The sequence below is a fragment of the Rhagoletis zephyria genome, unplaced genomic scaffold (genome assembly GCF_001687245.7).
Source record: "Rhagoletis zephyria isolate East Lansing unplaced genomic scaffold, Rhagoletis_zephyria_1.1 Rzeph_scaffold_02228, whole genome shotgun sequence".
Classification (NCBI taxonomy): Eukaryota; Metazoa; Arthropoda; class Insecta; order Diptera; family Tephritidae; genus Rhagoletis; species Rhagoletis zephyria.
The window spans coordinates 51,304-70,163 of NW_016159312.1; the positions used below are offsets into that span (position 1 = coordinate 51,304).

An 18,860-nucleotide genomic window follows, 5' to 3' on the forward strand; every position below is an offset into this window, starting at 1 on the left:
ACAAGGACAAGCTTGTACGCGCCTTTACGAGCTCTTCCATGAAGTGGATTTTCATACCACCAGCATCGCCACACACGGGTGGTGCCTGGGAAAGGCTAGTTAGGTCGGTAAAAGACGTCCTTTCGAAGATACTACAATCGCAACGACCGTCTGACGAGCTATTGCGAGGAGCCTTAATGGAAGTCGAATCCATCGTCAACTCCCGACCACATACCGACCTACATACCGCTGGATCACTATGAAGACGAGGCTCTCACACCAAATCACTTCTTGATTGGCAGCTCCAGCGGAATGAAGCCCTTGATAGAGTTTGTTGATGAAGCAGTTCAATTGCGAAGAGGTTGGAGATGTGCTCAGCAACTGGCGGATGCATTCTGGAGACGTTGGGTGCGCGAATATCTACCCGTAATAACTCGGCGAACAAAGTGGTTCGAAAAGGTAAAGCCAATTGAAGAAGGGGACGTCGTCTACCTAGTGGACCCGAACGGTCCGAGAAGCTGCTGGCCCAAAGGTCGAGTGATCTCTGTTAGAGTAGGCTCTGACCAACAGGTGAGGAGCGCTTTGGTGAAGACTAGCGCTGGTATATACGAGCGACCGGCCACGAGACTTGCCGTACTTTCCGTGAGTATACCGGAGAATGGGGTAGATCCGAAGGATATACCAGGGGGGAGTGTTAGAAAAGATACGGCAACACCCTAGTGAATCGAAAGGAATTTATGGGGGACGTTTCTGCGATTGTTTTGACATTCTGCCTTTTTGATCTCTTTTTTGCACGTGTGCACACATAAATTGAAAATTTAAATCAGGATTGATCCCTTTTTGTACTAAAGTAAGTGCTATATAAAATAAATGTAATTATCATTTATTGAACAATTAAAATAAATTCACAGATATTTCAAACGACAGTCAAATAAAAGCGTTTTGAGAATTTGGGCGTGGGATCCATCACTGAATCCGTAACAGTATCATTATATTATGTAAAGTTATGTTATGTTATCAAGTTATGTTATGGTATGGTATGTTATGTTATATTATGATGTTATGTTATGTTATGTTATATTACGATATAATGTGTTGCGAGTTGTGTTGTGTTATGTTTTGTTGTGTTGTATTGTGTTCTGTTTTGTTGTATTGTGTTGTGTTGTGTTAAGTTATGTTAAGTTATGTTATATTCTGTTATATTGTTCAACGCATTTCACCTCAATTCACTTCAATACTCAACTACACTCAACTCGGCTCAGCCCACCTCATCTCTGCTTTATTTAAAAGGTTGAATTTCAACCGCTGGGCGAACACTAGTAACATTAATTGTCCTAGAAATTTTACTGCCATGCTTAAATGCACAATTTTTGCCTTTTCTCCTCTACTTTTTTCTCGTCGTCACAGAGCACAGCACCAAATCGAAACAACTTTGCGAGATGGCCACACAGACCATCACAATAACGAATATACTCACAAATTTAGATAGTATCGCTTACAGTCAGATCCCCTATGCGGATCAATGTGTGCCAAATAACAATCATCAAGAACAACAACCACTATCCCACGAAACCACAAGCGAAGCAGAAGTGGTGGCTAATAATAATAAAATCAATCAGCTGCAACATGGCAACCCCAGTATTCTAGCGCATGCAACATCAGCTACAACAACAGTAGCAACAGCAGCGACATCGGGAACACCGCCTGCAGCATCGTCAGCGACAGTTATCGCAGTAAATAGCCCAGTAACATCACCACCGCCATTGCATGCGCTCAGCAACCACGTAATGTTGCAGCAACATGTTGCGCAGCAAAATTGCAGCAGTAACGTAAGCACAACTAGTGGCAGCAATATGCTGCCCTCCAACGAAATCAGCAAAACGCAATTTGCCACAACGAATTTATAGCTAAACGAGCAAAATATCACGGCTATCAACGCAGACGCCGTCGCCTCCTTCGCCACCAGCAGCGCAGCACAAAAAGCAATAAGTGGCTGTGGTAGCTGCGCTGCTGCTGCTGAGGCGCAACGGAAATGTGGCAGCTGCAGTGAAAGTCACAAGCACAATAACAACAACGATAGCAATAATGCTGCCACCCAACAAGCGATCACTACCAGCAACAACAACAGTGACGGTGGTGGTGGAGGTGGTGGTGGTGGTAACAATTGCTCCACAACCGACACAATGAGCGCCACTACAGTCACCAGCAAAAGGGGGAACAGCAGTAGCAATGGTCAAACCACCATCAATGCCGGCAGTGGCAGCGTGAATGCTTCCAGTAGTAAAAAGCGCTGTGCCATCCCCGTATGAGAGTGCGCGGATGTGCCGAAGGCGCTTGGGAGTGTATGGGAAAAAAGAAAGTCATTTTCATGAGCATTTCGCAAGGTACATACACACATACATATATGAATACACACGTACATACCCTGCAAAAAATGGAACTAATCCGGGATGACTCCGGGATCAATCGCCAAGGAGCATGCGACTAATACCACTTTTGATCTCTTTATATGGAATGAACTGATCGCTTTTGTTCGAGCATGTCCTATGAAGAGACTAATTGTTCACCTTTATACCCGAACGGGTATAAAAAGCGACTAGTCACTTTTAAAAAATAAAAATAAAAATTTGCGCCAGCCGCGATTCGAACCGGGGTGCTCAGTTTTGTTAGGCGAATACTCTCTCTGTGTGCCAACGCCGCACATGAAATTTCATTGACTAAGTGCGCACATATCATTAAATCGTTAAAAAGTACCCGTTAGGGATGAGTCGGGGACTAATTGATCTCCAATTATACCCGCAAGGGATGAGTCGAGACTAATTGACCTCCAATAGTACCCGTATGAGACTAGTTGCGACTAATTAATGCCCAATTGTACCCGATTGAGAGGAATCTCGGAATACTCTCTTTAGAGATTAGTCGCACAATTTTTGCAGGGTACGTACTAAAGAGTACACATAAAGTAAGTAGAAGTAAAAATTTTGAGTAAAACTTGTTTTGAATGAATTAAGAATTGACTGCTTATTTCTTAAGTTTGAAGCATAGTTAGCGGCGTTGAGCCACATACGAGCCTACGAGCCTATTTGAGTGGTGGTAAAGGTTGTGTATAAAATCGCTTATCTTTAATTGTTAATTAATGAACTTGCAAAAATTATATAAATAAATAGCAGATGTAAAGAAATTAAAATGAATTTAGTTAGTTAAGTGAGCCACTAGAGTAGCCAAGTTAGAAAAAATTATAATTAAGTAATAAAGTCACTTAGAATATTTAATACTTAAACACATGTAAGTTAGGGGCGAGCGAATGAGTTTTTGACAGCGTGGAAGAGTTAAGCACATATTCTCTTTCATGTGAGCGCTGAAAAACTACAGAATATGAATTAATTCTCCACTGTGGAGACGGCAATTAACTTCACTTTAGGCCCTTTGAATCAAAACTTAGCAATTGCTTTTTCTTAAAATTGCAGACCTTTTACTCGATTTATTAAAAAAAATTTAGTTGAAAGGTCTGGAAATTTAAGAAAAAGCAGTCACTTCATTTTTGTTCATAAGGCCCGTTATCCAGCTTTATCTTAGTATCACAGTTCTTTGTGCTGAGAAGAGTTGAAAACTCTATACTTTCTGATACAGTTGGTAATTACTTCAATGGATCTGTGGTCCGCTGGCTGAGTATCAATAATTTTTTTGAGAGAATGTACACCTGTTTTTGGGAAAATATCTATGTATATTCATTTAACTGCTACTTGATGATTTATAAGCACTAATTTTATTATATAAAATTGTTGTCACCGCAAAGAAATAAGTAGCAGCCTTCATTCTGGCGCTATTTTGGTTTATTTACTGTATCAAAAGTTCGTTGGGTCCGAACCAATGTTGATTTTGTAAGCACATTTTTTGGATTTTTTGAGTTACAACGATAGGGCTGTCTGGCTGCTACAGAAGATGCCCTCTCTAGGTTTCTAAGTGAGATTACGTGCTGCCCTTTGGATGGCAAACACTTCTTGAAATACCCGTGACTCACTGATGTGCATAGGATAACTGAATGGCCAGAGATTTTATTGAACCATGAACTGGCTGGCTAAAGAGACTGATGCTTTGTATTTTGACGTTTTGGAATCCACCCATCCTGTGCTTTATTAACTACGTTAATTTTCTAGCCGAAATCAACATTGATCTGAAAGTGTAATTTTGCATACATTTTGCGATAACCAATAACTACTTTAGTAAGTTGTGTTGTGTAGCCACTCTCAACATTTTTATCGATAAATTTTTGTCAGACCACAGACCATATTTCTTTTATTAAGCTAAAACATCAAAATGTAAGCAAATATTACGCTAAAAATGTGATATTATTTAGATATAAAATTAGTAGAAAAAACTTTTGTGTGAAAATGGAGTGTGTTATTATAATATAAGTATTTTCATATTTTTGTAAGTCTGTTGTAACAACAAACTAATTGAGTATTTGTGAAAAAAATCAAAATGATGATAAGACGATTTTGTTACAAAAGGGATAGCAACTAGTATTAAGGATAAATAAATTTCATAGATGGTAGACGCCAAAAATTAAGACTAGGGTATCAAAAGAAATATTCAAATAAAATTATCCCTTCTGCAACCTAATCAAAAGCACCAATAAAAAGCCTATTTAAATTTAAATGATAACGCAGTGGATAGCAGTTAAATTTATTCTGTTGTTTGAGCCCAACAACGCAATGAATTTAATTGGAATTGTGTTTTAATGAAAAGCAAGCGGCGGAAGCTTTACCAATCTTATATATGATATGAACCCAGTCGGAAAAGTAGTAATGCATTACATGCGTGATAAATAGTGTAATGTATTTGTTATGAGTTCTCGATTCTATTACTATTAACTATGTAATCCGCGTTCTCATTTATCCAAAAATTTTGCAAAAATTTCATATTAAATCACATTCATTTCTCGATACTAGATAGTGGAAAATTGAATGTCCCACTTTTCTTAGGACAACGCCGTGGGGGAAAAATGCATTGCGATTACTATACATTACATTTTCCCACTGGGAATGTAAGCAAGTTCCGTGCGCGAAAGCAGTGAGCTTACAGCGATGAAAGCTGAAAGCTGCTGCAAATGCTGCTGCGAACAAAGAGCTTTAAAGCTCTTAATCTGTTTTTTTTTTTAACTCATAACATTCTTTTGCAGTTTACTTTTTAACGAAATTTGCCTTTCTAACCACTTCGCTTTACAAAACTAAAACTAGTGCAGTAATATTAGTGTGTTCCACTAAAAATTTTAATTTAAGTTGTTAGGAATTGTGGAAAATGTAAATATGCATGGCTTGTGAAAGCGATGGTTTAGTAATTAAAAATAAATAAAGAATAACTACAATTGAAAGCGTTGCAATATTCCTTATAGTTTTAAATATAGTATGTACTTGTAAAATGTTAAGCTTACTAGTATCATTTCATTTAAATGAACTAGCATTGACCCTACTTCCTTATAAAAGCACATTTGACCTTATTTGGTAGCATACTTTTCCGTTTGCGTTCAATAATTTATTGTACCAACTTTGTACTAAAACATGTAAATAGGGGTAAAACATAAATTATAATTTTTTTTTTATTTTAATGTATTTCGAAGAATAAATTTTTGCTGTAAAGCAAGGAAGTAGGGCTATATGTATGTACTATTCACATACACTTTAAGGTGCAACAATGCATACAAAAACCTGCATTACAGCATATAAAAATATGCAAATGAGTTATGGCAAACTGAATTAATTGAAAAAAAAAACTCACAAAAAAAACTTAAATAAATGTTTCCATGTAAATATGTTTGATTGTAAGTGAATAATAGGTTAAATTATGATTTGCAATCTAACTGCAAGTGAGTACCTAAAATTATTAATATCTATGTATATGTAAACTGTTTAAAGTTATTCAATTTGAAATACATAAATACAAATAAATTTGTCTACATAAATTAAGTATGCAGAAACGGTTATTACTACTACATATGAAATATGGAAGCAAAAACACAACATATTAAAATTCTGAATAAAATAAACTAATTTGAACAAGAAATAACAGTTTTTTTTTTACAGATTTCAAATACAAAAATTATAGTTTTTATTTTTGCAATAATTTCATATTGAGCAGAAAAAATGTGAATCAGCTATTTCAACGTCGACCCAGCACCAACGCTTCGCCAGATTCCAAGGACAACCTAGTCAAATTGATTTCAGTACTATGGAGTAAGAAGATATACAATCACACCCTTGGCTCCTTGAATTCTAATTTTGTAACCCTTGCACACTCACCCAATAGTCTTCGACGAATCTGCGCTGAGTATTTTAAGATTCATTGCATTCGGCAGATATGTGTCAAAATCGGTTTGTAAATTCACAGTTTTAGCTGCGTTACCTAAATTAGCAACAAACACAATAGTTTCCTCACCAGCCAGAGAACTGAAAAGCCGAACGCACACAATGAAAATGGCGAAAACAAGAAAAAACTACACTATATACCGTTTCAAGACGAAAACGCCATCATCAAGCGCTTTGTATTTATACGCGCCATTCTGCAACGTTTTCGATGTCTTGCGCAACTCTACCAGAGACTTGTAGATCGCCAAATGCGAGTACGCGCTGGAGCTCTCCACCTCCACATTGAGTATTTCGTACTCTGGCGCAAGTGGCAGCCATGTCTTCGCCGCACTCGAAAATCCTGGCAAAGATGCATTTTTGTTTTTGGGCATGAAATTTATGTAGAATTCCAACTAACTTAAACCGCCCCACTCACCCGCGTTTTTGCCATCAGACCACTGGAATGGCGTGCGCGATGGATCACGCGTGAATTTCTCGTATATACTTGTGTTCGAATTGCAGGCAGCAGGGTCGACGGTGTCCTCCCACGAAATCACACCGTCAATCATGCCCAACTCCTCACCCTTTATTGTTAAGTGTTAGTGTTGTAGCTGAGCCAAAGAACTACGCGTGACACACTCACCTGATAGGTTACACTTGCACCTGGCAAAATCATTACCAACATATTCATGGCGTCGGTGTTCTGAGCGCCATAGCGGCTGGCCGCACGACGTTGATCATGATTACCGATCTGTAAACATCGAAATAGTTTTGTGTATAAACATGCGATCGTTAACTCGCTAACTTGGTTTTCTTTCTTTCACACTTACAACCCAGTTGGCTGTTCGCCCCGCTGGCATATTATTCAGCCACTGATCGATCGCCTGCTGCACGAGCGGCGCCGTCACGTCGGGCTTTAGTCCGGTAATCAAATTGAAATTGAACGGCAAATGCGCACCCTCCACCGAGCGATTGCCGTACATCTGCATGGTGTAAGCGGGCGGAGCGTAGGTTTCAATTAGTAGCACACGCGTATCACCGCCATGAATGCGCTGATAATCGTCCATCACTTGGCGCCACTGGTACACCATATCGATGGTTTCTGGACGATTTTCTATCAGCTCATTCTTTAAGTAGGCACGATCGTCCTTGTCGTCAGTAGCACCGCTCACGCCTTCATCGGGGTACTGGCCATTTTCATCAGGTTCGACTTCGAAGAGCACCGGCACTGCATCGACGCGAAAACCAGCGACGCCCTGATCGAGCCAGAAGCGTAGTATGCGCTTCATTTGTTCCACAACGGCGGGATTGCGATAATTCAAATCCGCTTGTTGCACTGCGAATTGATGTAGATAGTATTGCTGGCGTTCCTCGCGCCATTCCCAAGCGGAGCCGCGGAATGACTGAAGCTGCAAGCGTACGATGGAAAAGAGAACCGGTAAATTGCAACTGCAACTTCGAACGTTACATGCAGACACTTACCCAATTACTCGGCGGTATGCGATTACCTTCTGCATCGTACTTGCCATCGGCCCAAACATAGTAGTCCTCATAGCCGCGTTCACGTCGCACAGATTTTTTGAACCACTCACTCTCATTACTCGAGTGATTGGGCACAAAGTCCAAAATGATTTTAATCCCCTTTTTATTTGCTTCAGCAACCAACTCACGAAAATCGTCCATAGTACCGTATTCATCCTGAATGTCATAGAAGTCTGATATATCATAGCCAAAATCGACCATTGGCGACTTGAATATTGGTGAAAGCCAGGCAGCAGTGACGCCGATATCCTTCAAGTGGTCCAAACGCGAGGTGATGCCCTTTAAATCGCCAATACCATCGCCATTCGAGTCCATAAAGGAACGTGGATAGATCTGATAGAACTGCGCAGTTTGCCACCAATCTTTCTGCTGCTCCTGCGTGCCGCTTGCGACCCGATCATTGCAAGCTAAGCAGTAGTTAGAAGCGAACAGGATCAAAAGCGCTCCGTACGCTCCGAGTGATCGCGTAGATTCATTTATTTTCATTTCTGTAGTTAAACTGTGTCAAGCCGCTTCGAAGTGAAATCTTTTATATCTTTTTGAAGGCTGATTTTTTGCGAATTTGTAAGATAGCTATTTGAGTGTTTTCAGCTACGTATCGTTTATCTAGTATTGATTTAGCACATAACAGGCATTTGCACATTTTTATTTGATAACAATCAAGTGTGCTTTAAATGTTATTAAAATGTAATGGGAAATGTTTTGGCACTAAAGTGCCAGCGGCTCTTGAACAGTGTAATTGTAACGTATGTATGTAATTTTATTTGCAGAGATCGCTTTTGTTATCAGCGCGCGGGTAAGTACTTTGAAGGAAATAAGTGCAAATAAACTCTTACCTAGTGATTTTCAATCAAAAACATTTATTTCTTTGAATAAAACAAAAATTCAATGATGGAGCAGAGTGGACGAGCCCTCGCCAGAGCGGGTAAGTAGCATTAGTAATGCTTAACGCTTTCAATTTCCTCCGCGTTTGCCTTCAAACCCATTCTAGCAGCGTGGGTTCGCAACAGGCAGTGCCCGGTCAGAACTCTAATTAAATGTCGGAGCAGTGGTCGGTCCAAGCGGAGGAGAGGGCGAGATTTACGCGTATCCAACCAAGTATTGCATCCTCCATGTAGGCTCATGTATTTGCCCGGTCGATAAAGTTATTCGTTAGCCAGAGTTTTCAGGAGCATAGCAGAATGTTACTTTCCTTGCGGGTTCATCTGCAATACAGTTTCCTGGTATGTCCGAATAGCCTGTCATCCACACAACATACAATGACGTAACTCCTCGGCAGCTCTTCGATTTAGATTTGTCACAATTAAGTGCTGCCTGGCTATCAGAAAAGATATTTACCGCATGCAGACTAATAATAGAATCGATCAGCCATCTTGAAGCTTTGCTGATTGCTGTTGGTTCGCCTTGAAAAACGCTACAGATATCTCGTTGACGAAAACTAAAAGTAAGTGAGAGTTCTTGCGAGCATGTTCCACCTCCTACCTTTAGCTCCAACTTGTCAGTGTAGATGGCTACTGAGTCAGAATACGAGATCCGGACTGAAATCTCCTCTCATTCGCCCCTTGAAGGTATCATTGTTTGGAAGTGATTATTAAGTCTAGTATTTAGTAGGTGGACCTTTGTAGTCCGGGCGGGTGAAGTCTACCGGAAGAGCTTCCAGAATTCTTGCTTGTAGTTTACCACATAAACCTACAGGTATAAAGTGAGGCAATGTCTCTATGGCTAGAGTCGGTGTCCTTCTTTTGAAACTGTGCTAATTTGTTTCTTAATATATACTTATCCACGGACGGCCACCAAACCGTGATGCTGTAGAGCAGAATGGGACTCACAACGCTGTTTATATCTAGTTCAAAAAGTGAAGTTTCCATTCCCATCTCTTCCTCTTGTATTTTGGGCCGCCAAGTAAACTTTCTGTCGAGAACAACGCCCAGATATTTATCATCCTACGAAAAAGTCAGCGCAATGCCGTTCAAGGAAGGAAGCTGTAGCCGGACAGGTTTCTTTGAAAAAAGAACCATGACTGATTTTGCCTGATTTACACTAAGGCCTTCTTCTTTTAACCAGGTATACTCGACGCAAAAGGCGCCTTGAACTAAGTCACATAGAACCGGGGGATGCTTACCAAATGCCGCCACGGAGCAAGAAATAAAACTTTTTACAGAGTGAAACTTAAGCACTTTGCAGTGGTGACAGGTAATAAGATCAGCGGAAATAAGGTCAATTGACTTTATTTCGCACCAGGGTGGGAAATAAAGTCAATTGACATTATTACCTTTTTAAAAACGAAATAAAATCTATTGACATTATTTCTCTTTCAAACATTAAATTTGCTTAGCTTCGCGGCGGCCCACGTCAGCGCGCCGCGCTCTCGCCTCCCGTACTTCGCGCGATCGGCGCGCACACCACGTCACGCTACGCCGCGGCCCCCCTTCCCCGTTTCGCGCCGTGCTGTATCGCAGGTAGATTTATTTTTTGTATACGTTGAAATAAATTTTTTATATATTTTAAACATCGAGGGCTTATATTCAATAATACCCTCTATCTGCACACTTTCCACAAAGATGAGAGTCTGATATAAAAATCCACCTAAGCTTTAACTGTCATCAGTGATAATAATGCTACCTTATATAACGACAGGTAATAAGTCCCAGATGGTTTCTAGAATCACAAATTAGTTTTTGTGCAAATTGCAGATAGAGAGTATTAATGAATTCAAGCCCTCGATATTTCAAATTTTTATATTTGTAAGTTATTAGAAGCAGGGACGCCAACTTGGCTCAAACCGTTTCGTTTGTCCCTATTTTACTTCAAATGGCACTTTTGTAAAAAAAATTTGCGTGCACTTCTTTTTTTCAACTAAAATTTTCTAATTTGTAAACTGGTTTATCTTATTTTATCATTAAACTTTTGTTTGGAAAATGTAGCTTTATTTTATTGCTAAATGTGAATGATTAAAAGGAATGACATCTTTTTTGGCACTTTTATTTTTCTATTTGGCACATTTTGGCACTTTTTTATCCTCAATATGGCATCTCATAACTAAGGATAGTTGGCAGCCCTGATTGGAAGATTTCTGCTGTGTTTTGGGGCAACAACTTGTCTGCAGTAAAAAAGCATATAATTTGTGTTCCAAAAGTGTGTGAAAACCAATCTGTTAACTTATGTATATGATCTCGGTTCCGATATTAAATAATCAATAACTGTTTATACTCGCATTTTGGCACATTGGCTCGTTGAATGTGCCATCTAATAAATAGTGTCGTCATTCTCCTTAGCTGCTTTTAAATGATGTCGTCACAAATTGCTGGCGGAGACATGAATATAGTGTAGGAAAATTCTTTTTCTATAATTGTTTCCTTATAGAAAGGTTGGTTTCTTTTCCACCTTAGACATTCCAAATTCGTTCAAAATATGCTAATTTAAACACAGAATTCCTTCAGTGTTCCTCCGGGGTTTTTGGACATGGACTGTTTCATCAATTTAAAAGTGTTCGCTTTAGTTTTGTGGAAACGAAAAATGTTTTGCAAGTTATGGATCATTTCTACACTCGGCCATATGACGGCTATATGATGTAGTGCCTCGAACCGAATAAAATTTGTTAGGTCAACTCAAAACTCTATAATCTAAAACAAATTTTGGGCTGATATCATAATATTCAAACTTTACTCCGAAAATATCAATTTTTTCCCCATAAAGCAGTGAGCACTTTTTACCGGCCAAACTGACTATTTCTAATATAACTTAGCATTCCCTGACTGGACCTAACCAAACCTGATATTTTCCTAATATATATATATATATATATATATGGAATAAATCACTAAACTAATGCTAATTATAAATCAGTCTCAATTTGAGTGGCCTCTTCCACATTCTCACTACCAAACTTAAAAAAATTATTACTTTGTAAAGTCTCTGTACTTTTAACTAAACGGAAATTGAATTTGCAACGGAAATGACAATTACATCGTTAATAATTAATGGCGTACGCCTACTATCTTATTTTTTTTTACAGTAATTGTATGTTGTGTGTATTTTCGAATGCATTGGCTTAAAGAGAATAACAAATGACAAAAGCGTACAAAATGAACTTTAAATGGCAAATTGTTAAAGGGCAACAATAAAGCAGTGCATGTATAGTGAAAAATGAAATGAAAAGTTAACACAAATGAGAATATGACAATCACGCCCTAGGCATTGAAACAGTTGCGTGAACATAGAGACAATAAAGACAAAAGAAAAACTGACACAAAAGCATGAAAGAAACATACATACATATGTATATACAGTGACTCAAACAAGTGTTCACATTTTGATTTTTTAATATTCACAATAGTTTCCCAGCTAGAATTTTTTTGCTGACTTTTATAAAAAAATACTGTTCATGCTTTAACCAACACCTTAAATTAAAGTTTCAAATTGTATACCAAATTTTTGAAAATTAAAAAAAAAATATATTTTTAATTTCGAACTTTTTACTTTGAATCTTAAGGGGATCCTTGGGTATGCAGCTTTATAACCACTAAAATTTTAGTCTTATAAAGTGGAAATTTCGAGCGGATAAAAACTGATCACGGGTTTTTGCAGCTTTTTTCATATACACATGAATTCTTTGCGAAATAAAATGCGCAATTCCGAGGAATCAGTATTAAAAATGTTCCTTTAAATTTAATCCTTGAATATCCATGAAAATTTCTGATATTTATATTTGATAAAATTATACGCTAAGGAGCAATATATACACGACGACATCTTCGCTTTTCGTCCCTCTAACTTTATTAGGTTAGGATAAAAAAAAGATTAATAAGCCAATTCCACTACCTTTTCGTCCTTAAGAACCAAAAAAAAGTTAATTGTTTTTTAATTCTTTCATTTAGTAAAATTTTCGTGACAGCAAAAAAACATCTATAAAAAGCGATACGATTTTTTAGTCGGTTGAAACTTGCACTTCAGCAGACTAAAATTGTATGGGTTATAAATAAAACTGTATACCCAAGGATCCTTTAAAGATGCAGATTACGTATTCGAAATTTGTATGAAATTTTTTTGAATGTTTCAAAAGTTTGTAACATTTAAATCGTTTTGGTTAAGGCATGAATATTTAAAAAAAAATGTTAGCTTAACAAACATTGTGAATACTTGATAAAAAACACAACATGTGAACACTTGTTTGAGTCACTGTATTTACCTATGCAGTATAAATACTAAGGCAGTATGTATGATGTTGCAAGAACAAAAGATGAGAGGAAATAGAACGTACATTAGCGGACGTTTGTGCACCCATCCAAGCCTGTTCGCACTTGCAAAAGCATTCCTGCATATATCCAAAACACGAGGCTACAGGAAATGCGTGCAAACTTCCGGTTCTCTGCTTACGTATGTATGTTCGAAATGTATGTGCGTATACATACAGTGACGAGCAAAACTGTAACATGGTGTAACACTTTTCATTTCAGCCACCGTTATATTTCCATGTTCTAACGACTTTCATCCTTTTGTTGTATATTCTTGTTGGTACATCCCTACTCCCTCTGTGATAACGATTTGAAGTCAATAAAACAACAATAAAAAAACCAGCAGACAAAAATGTAAATTAAGGCAGATGATACAGTTTTGCACTCACTCTCAGTTTTTCATTGGACAGTTATCTTTTACTTAGTTGGAAGTCAGATGACTTTTTTCTATATTGTAATTTATTGAAGAAGTGATCACCAGTAAATAGCGTAGTTAATCAGGAACCATAAATGTAAATAATAGATTTACTGAAGAAAGGCGGAACCGCACGAAATGTGGCAAAAAATTTTGGAATTTGCTACTTGAAAATGTTAAGACTTAGAAGAAATATAGCCTAAAGTGTGCCCAAGGACAAAGAAAGTCTGTTAAAAAATATAACGGTACGATATCTTGTGAACTTAGCAGAAAGTAGCGATGCAGCCACTATTACAGAAGCGCTTAAGGTATTAAACTTTAATGCAAATCAGTAGACAGCGAGACGAAGAATTGCCACATTGAGCGCAAAGGCATCATAAAGAAGAAAAAGGCAAATTTGATCACAATACATGTGCGAGTGTAGCAGCATTTCACTGCATCGCACGAAAACCGAACCGTTGCCTATTGGGATATGTTGGACCGTTCAGAATGCAATAAAAAACATATTTTTAAGTTTCAATTGAAGGTTATTTGGTCTGACAAGCCTAAAGTAATCGCTTTCAATCAGATGGCCGGGCATGGTATTGGATCAAAGACCCAAATTAAGCCTAAGCGCATCATGTACGGCAAACTGTGAATCACAGTGGTAGTATCTTAATTGTTTGGGGTTGTATTTCAAAAATATTGTTGGACCGTTAGTACGCATTATGCGTAAGGAACAGTATCTGTTCATATTTCAACAAAATTTGCAAGATGTAGTCGAAAAATGAGAGTTTCTGCTGAAAAATCACCCAAAACATACTGCATATGTTCGCAAAGACTGGATACAAAAGCAAAAATTTGCTAATTTGAAATGACCTCCACAATCCGCGGACATGAATCTCATCGAAAATTTGCGAAATCAACTAAAAGCGCAGCTTACTAAGTATCAAAGTCCGTAAAATCGAGTACATGGGCTGTGAAAGCAAACTAAGGATATACCTCCAGAATTTTTAACAAAAATACGAATAAGGTATGCCAAATCGCATCCAGGAATTGCAGCAAGCAAAAGAGTACTGAACATTGTGTTAGTAGTTCTTTTTTTTCGTGAAAATTGTTAAAAAGTTTTTAAAAATATATGAGTGCAAAAACATCTGCCTTAATTTACATTTTTGTCTGCTGGTTTTTTTAATGTTGTTGTATTGACTTCAAATTATTATGAGAGAGGGAGTAGGGATGTATCAACAAGAATATACAGCAAAAGTATGAAAGCCTTTAGAACTTGGAAATATAGCGATGGCTGAAGTAAAAAGTCTTACACCGTGTTACAGTTTTGCCCGTCACTGTATGTATGTACACTGAAGTTTTCCTTCATTCTTTGATCAATAAAAATGGTTTTTCCTTCAGTTTCGTTATTGGTTTTGGGCTTATTTGTTTATATTATTGCCACGGCAAAACTGTTCGAGCGGTTCATTGTCAATGGACATTGTTTCCTTTTTACTTTTTAATCTTTGACTATTCGTTTATTTCTTCATGGCTTTAGCGCATTTGTTGTTTCTGTATTTCGAAAGAAATAACTACTTATTAAGAGATTCTTGAATATTGTGCAATCTTTACGAATTCAGGCTAAACTTCTTAATTTTGAGTTGGCCATCTGCACAGCACGTGCGCTTTCATTATAAGGCTATTTAGTACGTCCTCAAACCCTCAATAGCATACCTCAGCCTCTGTGAAGATAGCAAAAACAAAAGTCAAAAATGATTCCCACACAAAAAGTAATCACGCGCCAGCTCTGCAACCCAATAATTATCTCGAAATGAAAACAAAGAGCAACCTCAGCAAGCCAAAAAGGATGATGCGCGCTCACAGTCAGCCAGGGGGGTCCCCTTATTGCCGCTGTACGTGCGCTGCGTACAGAATGCGTTGTCACCATACGCGCGGCAGCTTCTTACCCACAATCACCTGCCAAAAGCGAAAAAACAAAAGGGCTCATCGCAGCAAAAAGCACGCAGCAGCGCAACAAAACACTCGCATGCATTTCATTGTGGTTGCCTGTGGTTGGTTTAGTTTCATTTTGGCTGTCTGTTACTATCTCAAAATACTTTTCCTCTCCTCTGCGAAACTTTTATGCTTTCCTTCCCACAGTAACATTTGCTCTTTATTTTCATTTCAATTATTTTCATTCATTGCTTTGTTTCCTGTGCACATTTTTTTGTTTCATTCTAATTTTGTCTTAGTATTTTTTTTGGTTTCGCTCTCCACGTGTTGCCTTGAATACTAAAGAGTAGCAGCGTACAGCGGGTAATGAATAACAGGAATTGCGCAAAATCACTTGCGAATTAAAATGCAACAAAGCTTTAATCCACTTACTTCCACTTAAACTAACTTACAAATAAAAATACACTGTACACACATGGCCACATGAATGCAATGAATGGTTAAACTCTCTGCACTGCATACATTCTTCCTTTGCTAATTACTAGCATCGCTGTCATTCAAATTTGTTTCTACGATATCTCGAGCTTCCCTACTTAGCATTCATAAAATTCAAAGCGGGATTTGATTAGCAATTCAAATGTTTTGTGCTAGGCTAAAGGGGAGGGGACTCATGTTTAAGTACATCGTTCGAATTTAGAGCGCAAGCATATATCGAGCCTTAACCGCCAAAATAACGTAAGCGATATTTTTTTCAAAATTTTATTTTTGATGCAGAAATATTTCGTGTCATCTAGATGTATTTCTGCATCGAAAAGAAAATTTTGAAAAAAATGGCGCTTACGTTATTTTGGCGGTTAGGGCTCGATATGTACACTAGCAGACCCGGCGATTATCTTTTTTTTACATTTGGTCCAACGTTTTCAGCAACAATTCACGTTCACGTTTGGTTTTGTGGTCGTTAGAAGGCATATCCTCCATTGCTGTCTTAAAGCATAAACAGACGGCAGCGTTGATCCGGATCAACTCGGTTATTAACTACAGTTAATCCGGATTAAGTCCGAGTTAGTCCGGATCAACGCTGCCGTCTGTTTAAGCTTTTAGATAACCTAACGAAAGCGTTATGTCCGTGAAGAAGTTCTTGCGACAACAATGATACGGATAGTTGGTGGCAATTTCGAAATGGGAGAGTATTATTGGTCCATATAAATGCAATATAACTACATAGACTTATTTCACACTAAATTCCTTCAATATTTTAGAATTGTCTTTATTCTGTTAAGTGGTGACTTGGTCTTTCGAACGCAAAGGAGGTCTGCGGTATTCGCCATCGCCAACTTAGGGATTATAACCCTTACTTGAATTCTCCTTTCTGTGTTGCCGGAAATGAAGGGCGGAAGTATTTTTGCGCAGAACTTTTTTCTGCGTAAAATTAAAGTCAGATGTTCTGCATGTTGAAGGACCATGGGCCCGTCATCGAAGTCAGAACCAAGTTAATGTTCGTACCCACATTTACTATACACTCACTATGACACCTAGATTCATATTTTTGGGAGATTAAAAGTATACTAGTGAACCCGCATGGCGTTAAAACGCCCAAAACTTAATTTCAAAACTTAAAAAAATATTCCAAATGTTAGTTAGAGTTATAAGAGATCCGAGTGCCAGTGAATATCAGTCTGGCATAGTACATCTTTTTAGTTTCGTCAAATTTCAAATCACCCTATAACGATGAAAAAAGTTCTTAGTTAAAGAAATAATAAAAACTTTACCACACATCTACAGGTAAAGTCTTTAATTTGACCTCTCATTTTTGAAATTCCCTCTCAAAGGTATCCCAAATTAAAACCTTTTTAAATCTCTTTCGTCTGGCATTGTGATAAACATGTATTTCAGCAAACTGAAGAACTAATTTGAATTGGATTGTTCGGACAAATGGCGACCCTCTTAAATAAATGAATAACACAAACACTAAAAATAAATAAATGAATAACACAAACACTGAAATAACTGCAAACATTTCAAATGGTCAAACCAAAGATTTCTTAACATTCTTTCGTTTGACAACGGCATTTTCATTTTTCATATACTTGTTGTATTAGTTAATTTAGTTAGACCTTTCAAACAGGTGGCAGCCCTTTTAAAAAGTATTTTCAAGGTTAATCCTTGTTAACTCTCCTTCGCCTGACATTGTGATACATATTTAATTAACTGATTAATTAAGTGGAATTTAATTTTTTAAACATGTGGCAACCCCGATAAGTACAGTTCAGAAATAAAAGTTTTTCAAACGCACTTCAAATGATACCCATATTTTAATAATTCATCAAACTTATTAAATAATTTGAATATAAGTTTTTAAATATTAAAATATGCTGGTGTCCAAACTAAATATTTCTTAACACTCCCTCGTTTGATATCCATATTTTGATGTTTCATATAGCTTATGTATAATAGCGAAGGCCGAAAATTCGCTTTGCTAGAATTTTGATGGGTAATAACAAAAATATGGTTCGTTATGCTCTAATAAGAATATGTGTGAAAGATGACCATCGCTGGTCAATATCTTAGGCTCGCCCAAGTCAGTAATTTGATTCTCTACAAAAAAGGTACATATACCAAACTTTAGAAGATAATTGTAATGTTAGTAAAAAAAATGCAAATTAATGCATTTATTAATTTAAATTTTTTTAACCCCACTGAACTTTGATGGACTTGGGTGAGCCAAAAATTATCATCTTTCACACAGATTATTTTTAGAGCATAGTGGGCAATATTTTCTATTACCAATCAAAATTCTAAAATAAGGATTTTCGGATAAGCAAACTAAATTCGACATTTCAAGCAGGTGGCAAACCTCTTCAAAATATTTTCAAACTACTACTTTCTGAAACCTCTTTCGTTTGGTACCCATATGGTGATACATATTTTTCTTACCTAATATGATGAGGTGGCAACCCTCCTATAGTTCCGCTAAGAAACAAAGCTTTTCAAAACCATTTCGGTTGGTACCCATTTTGTAATAGTTAATTTATTTTTTTTTTAATAATTTGAATATAAGTTTTTAAAGGTGGCAACTCTTATGGAAAAAGTAAAACCTTATTGCACATACAGTCCAAGCCTTCTAATGTGACACCTCGTTTTGGAAATTTGATGGCATTGATTTTATAAATAATTTTAATTTAATTTGTCAACAGGTGGCAACACTTTTCCAAAAAAGAGAGGCAAACATCTACAGGCCAAGCGCTTTAATTTGACACCTCATTTTTGAAAATCGAGCAAACTGCTCAGATCTTTTATCCTGAACAAAAAATACCTTCGCGTATTATATATATATATATGTATACTTATCGTCGTTTAAAGTACTAAATATACTAGACAAAAATGGGATTGCTTTATAAAAACGAGAACCATTTTGAAATATGAGTGTTT

At 37.3% G+C, this 18,860-nt stretch overlaps 2 protein-coding genes across 2 annotated transcripts in view; one reads left to right on the top strand and one right to left on the bottom strand.

The window, feature by feature from the left end:
* Positions 1-2,397, top strand: part of mtt (mangetout) — a 51,218-nt gene extending 48,821 nt beyond the window's left edge. Inside the window, exon 16 of the mRNA XM_017620681.1 lies at positions 1,387-2,397. Coding sequence (XP_017476170.1) covers positions 1,387-1,886 — 500 coding nt within the window. The 3' untranslated portion in view covers positions 1,887-2,397. The remainder of the gene's footprint in view (positions 1-1,386) is intronic.
* Positions 2,398-6,034: 3,637 nt separating this feature from the next.
* LOC108366326 (maltase A1-like) lies at positions 6,035-8,405 on the bottom strand. The gene is made up of 7 exons (XM_017620684.1): positions 7,806-8,405; positions 7,154-7,732; positions 6,967-7,074; positions 6,760-6,907; positions 6,486-6,684; positions 6,279-6,425; positions 6,035-6,205 (listed from the first exon to the last, which is right to left on the bottom strand). The coding sequence occupies exons 1-7, from the start codon at positions 8,349-8,351 to the stop codon at positions 6,139-6,141; spliced, it is 1,794 nt and encodes a 597-aa protein (XP_017476173.1). The 5' UTR covers positions 8,352-8,405; the 3' UTR covers positions 6,035-6,138.
* Between the last annotated feature and the right edge of the window lie 10,455 nt (positions 8,406-18,860).

Coding starts and splice junctions, on each gene's coding strand:
- LOC108366326 (XM_017620684.1), bottom strand. CDS start 8,351: ATGAAAATAAATGAATCTACGCGATCACTCGGAGCGTACGGAGCGCTT. Junction 7,075..7,153: donor GGCGAACAGCCAACTGGGTT/GTAAGTGTGAAA, acceptor CGATGTTTACAG/ATCGGTAATCATGATCAACG. Junction 6,685..6,759: donor GTCTGATGGCAAAAACGCGG/GTGAGTGGGGCG, acceptor CATCTTTGCCAG/GATTTTCGAGTGCGGCGAAG.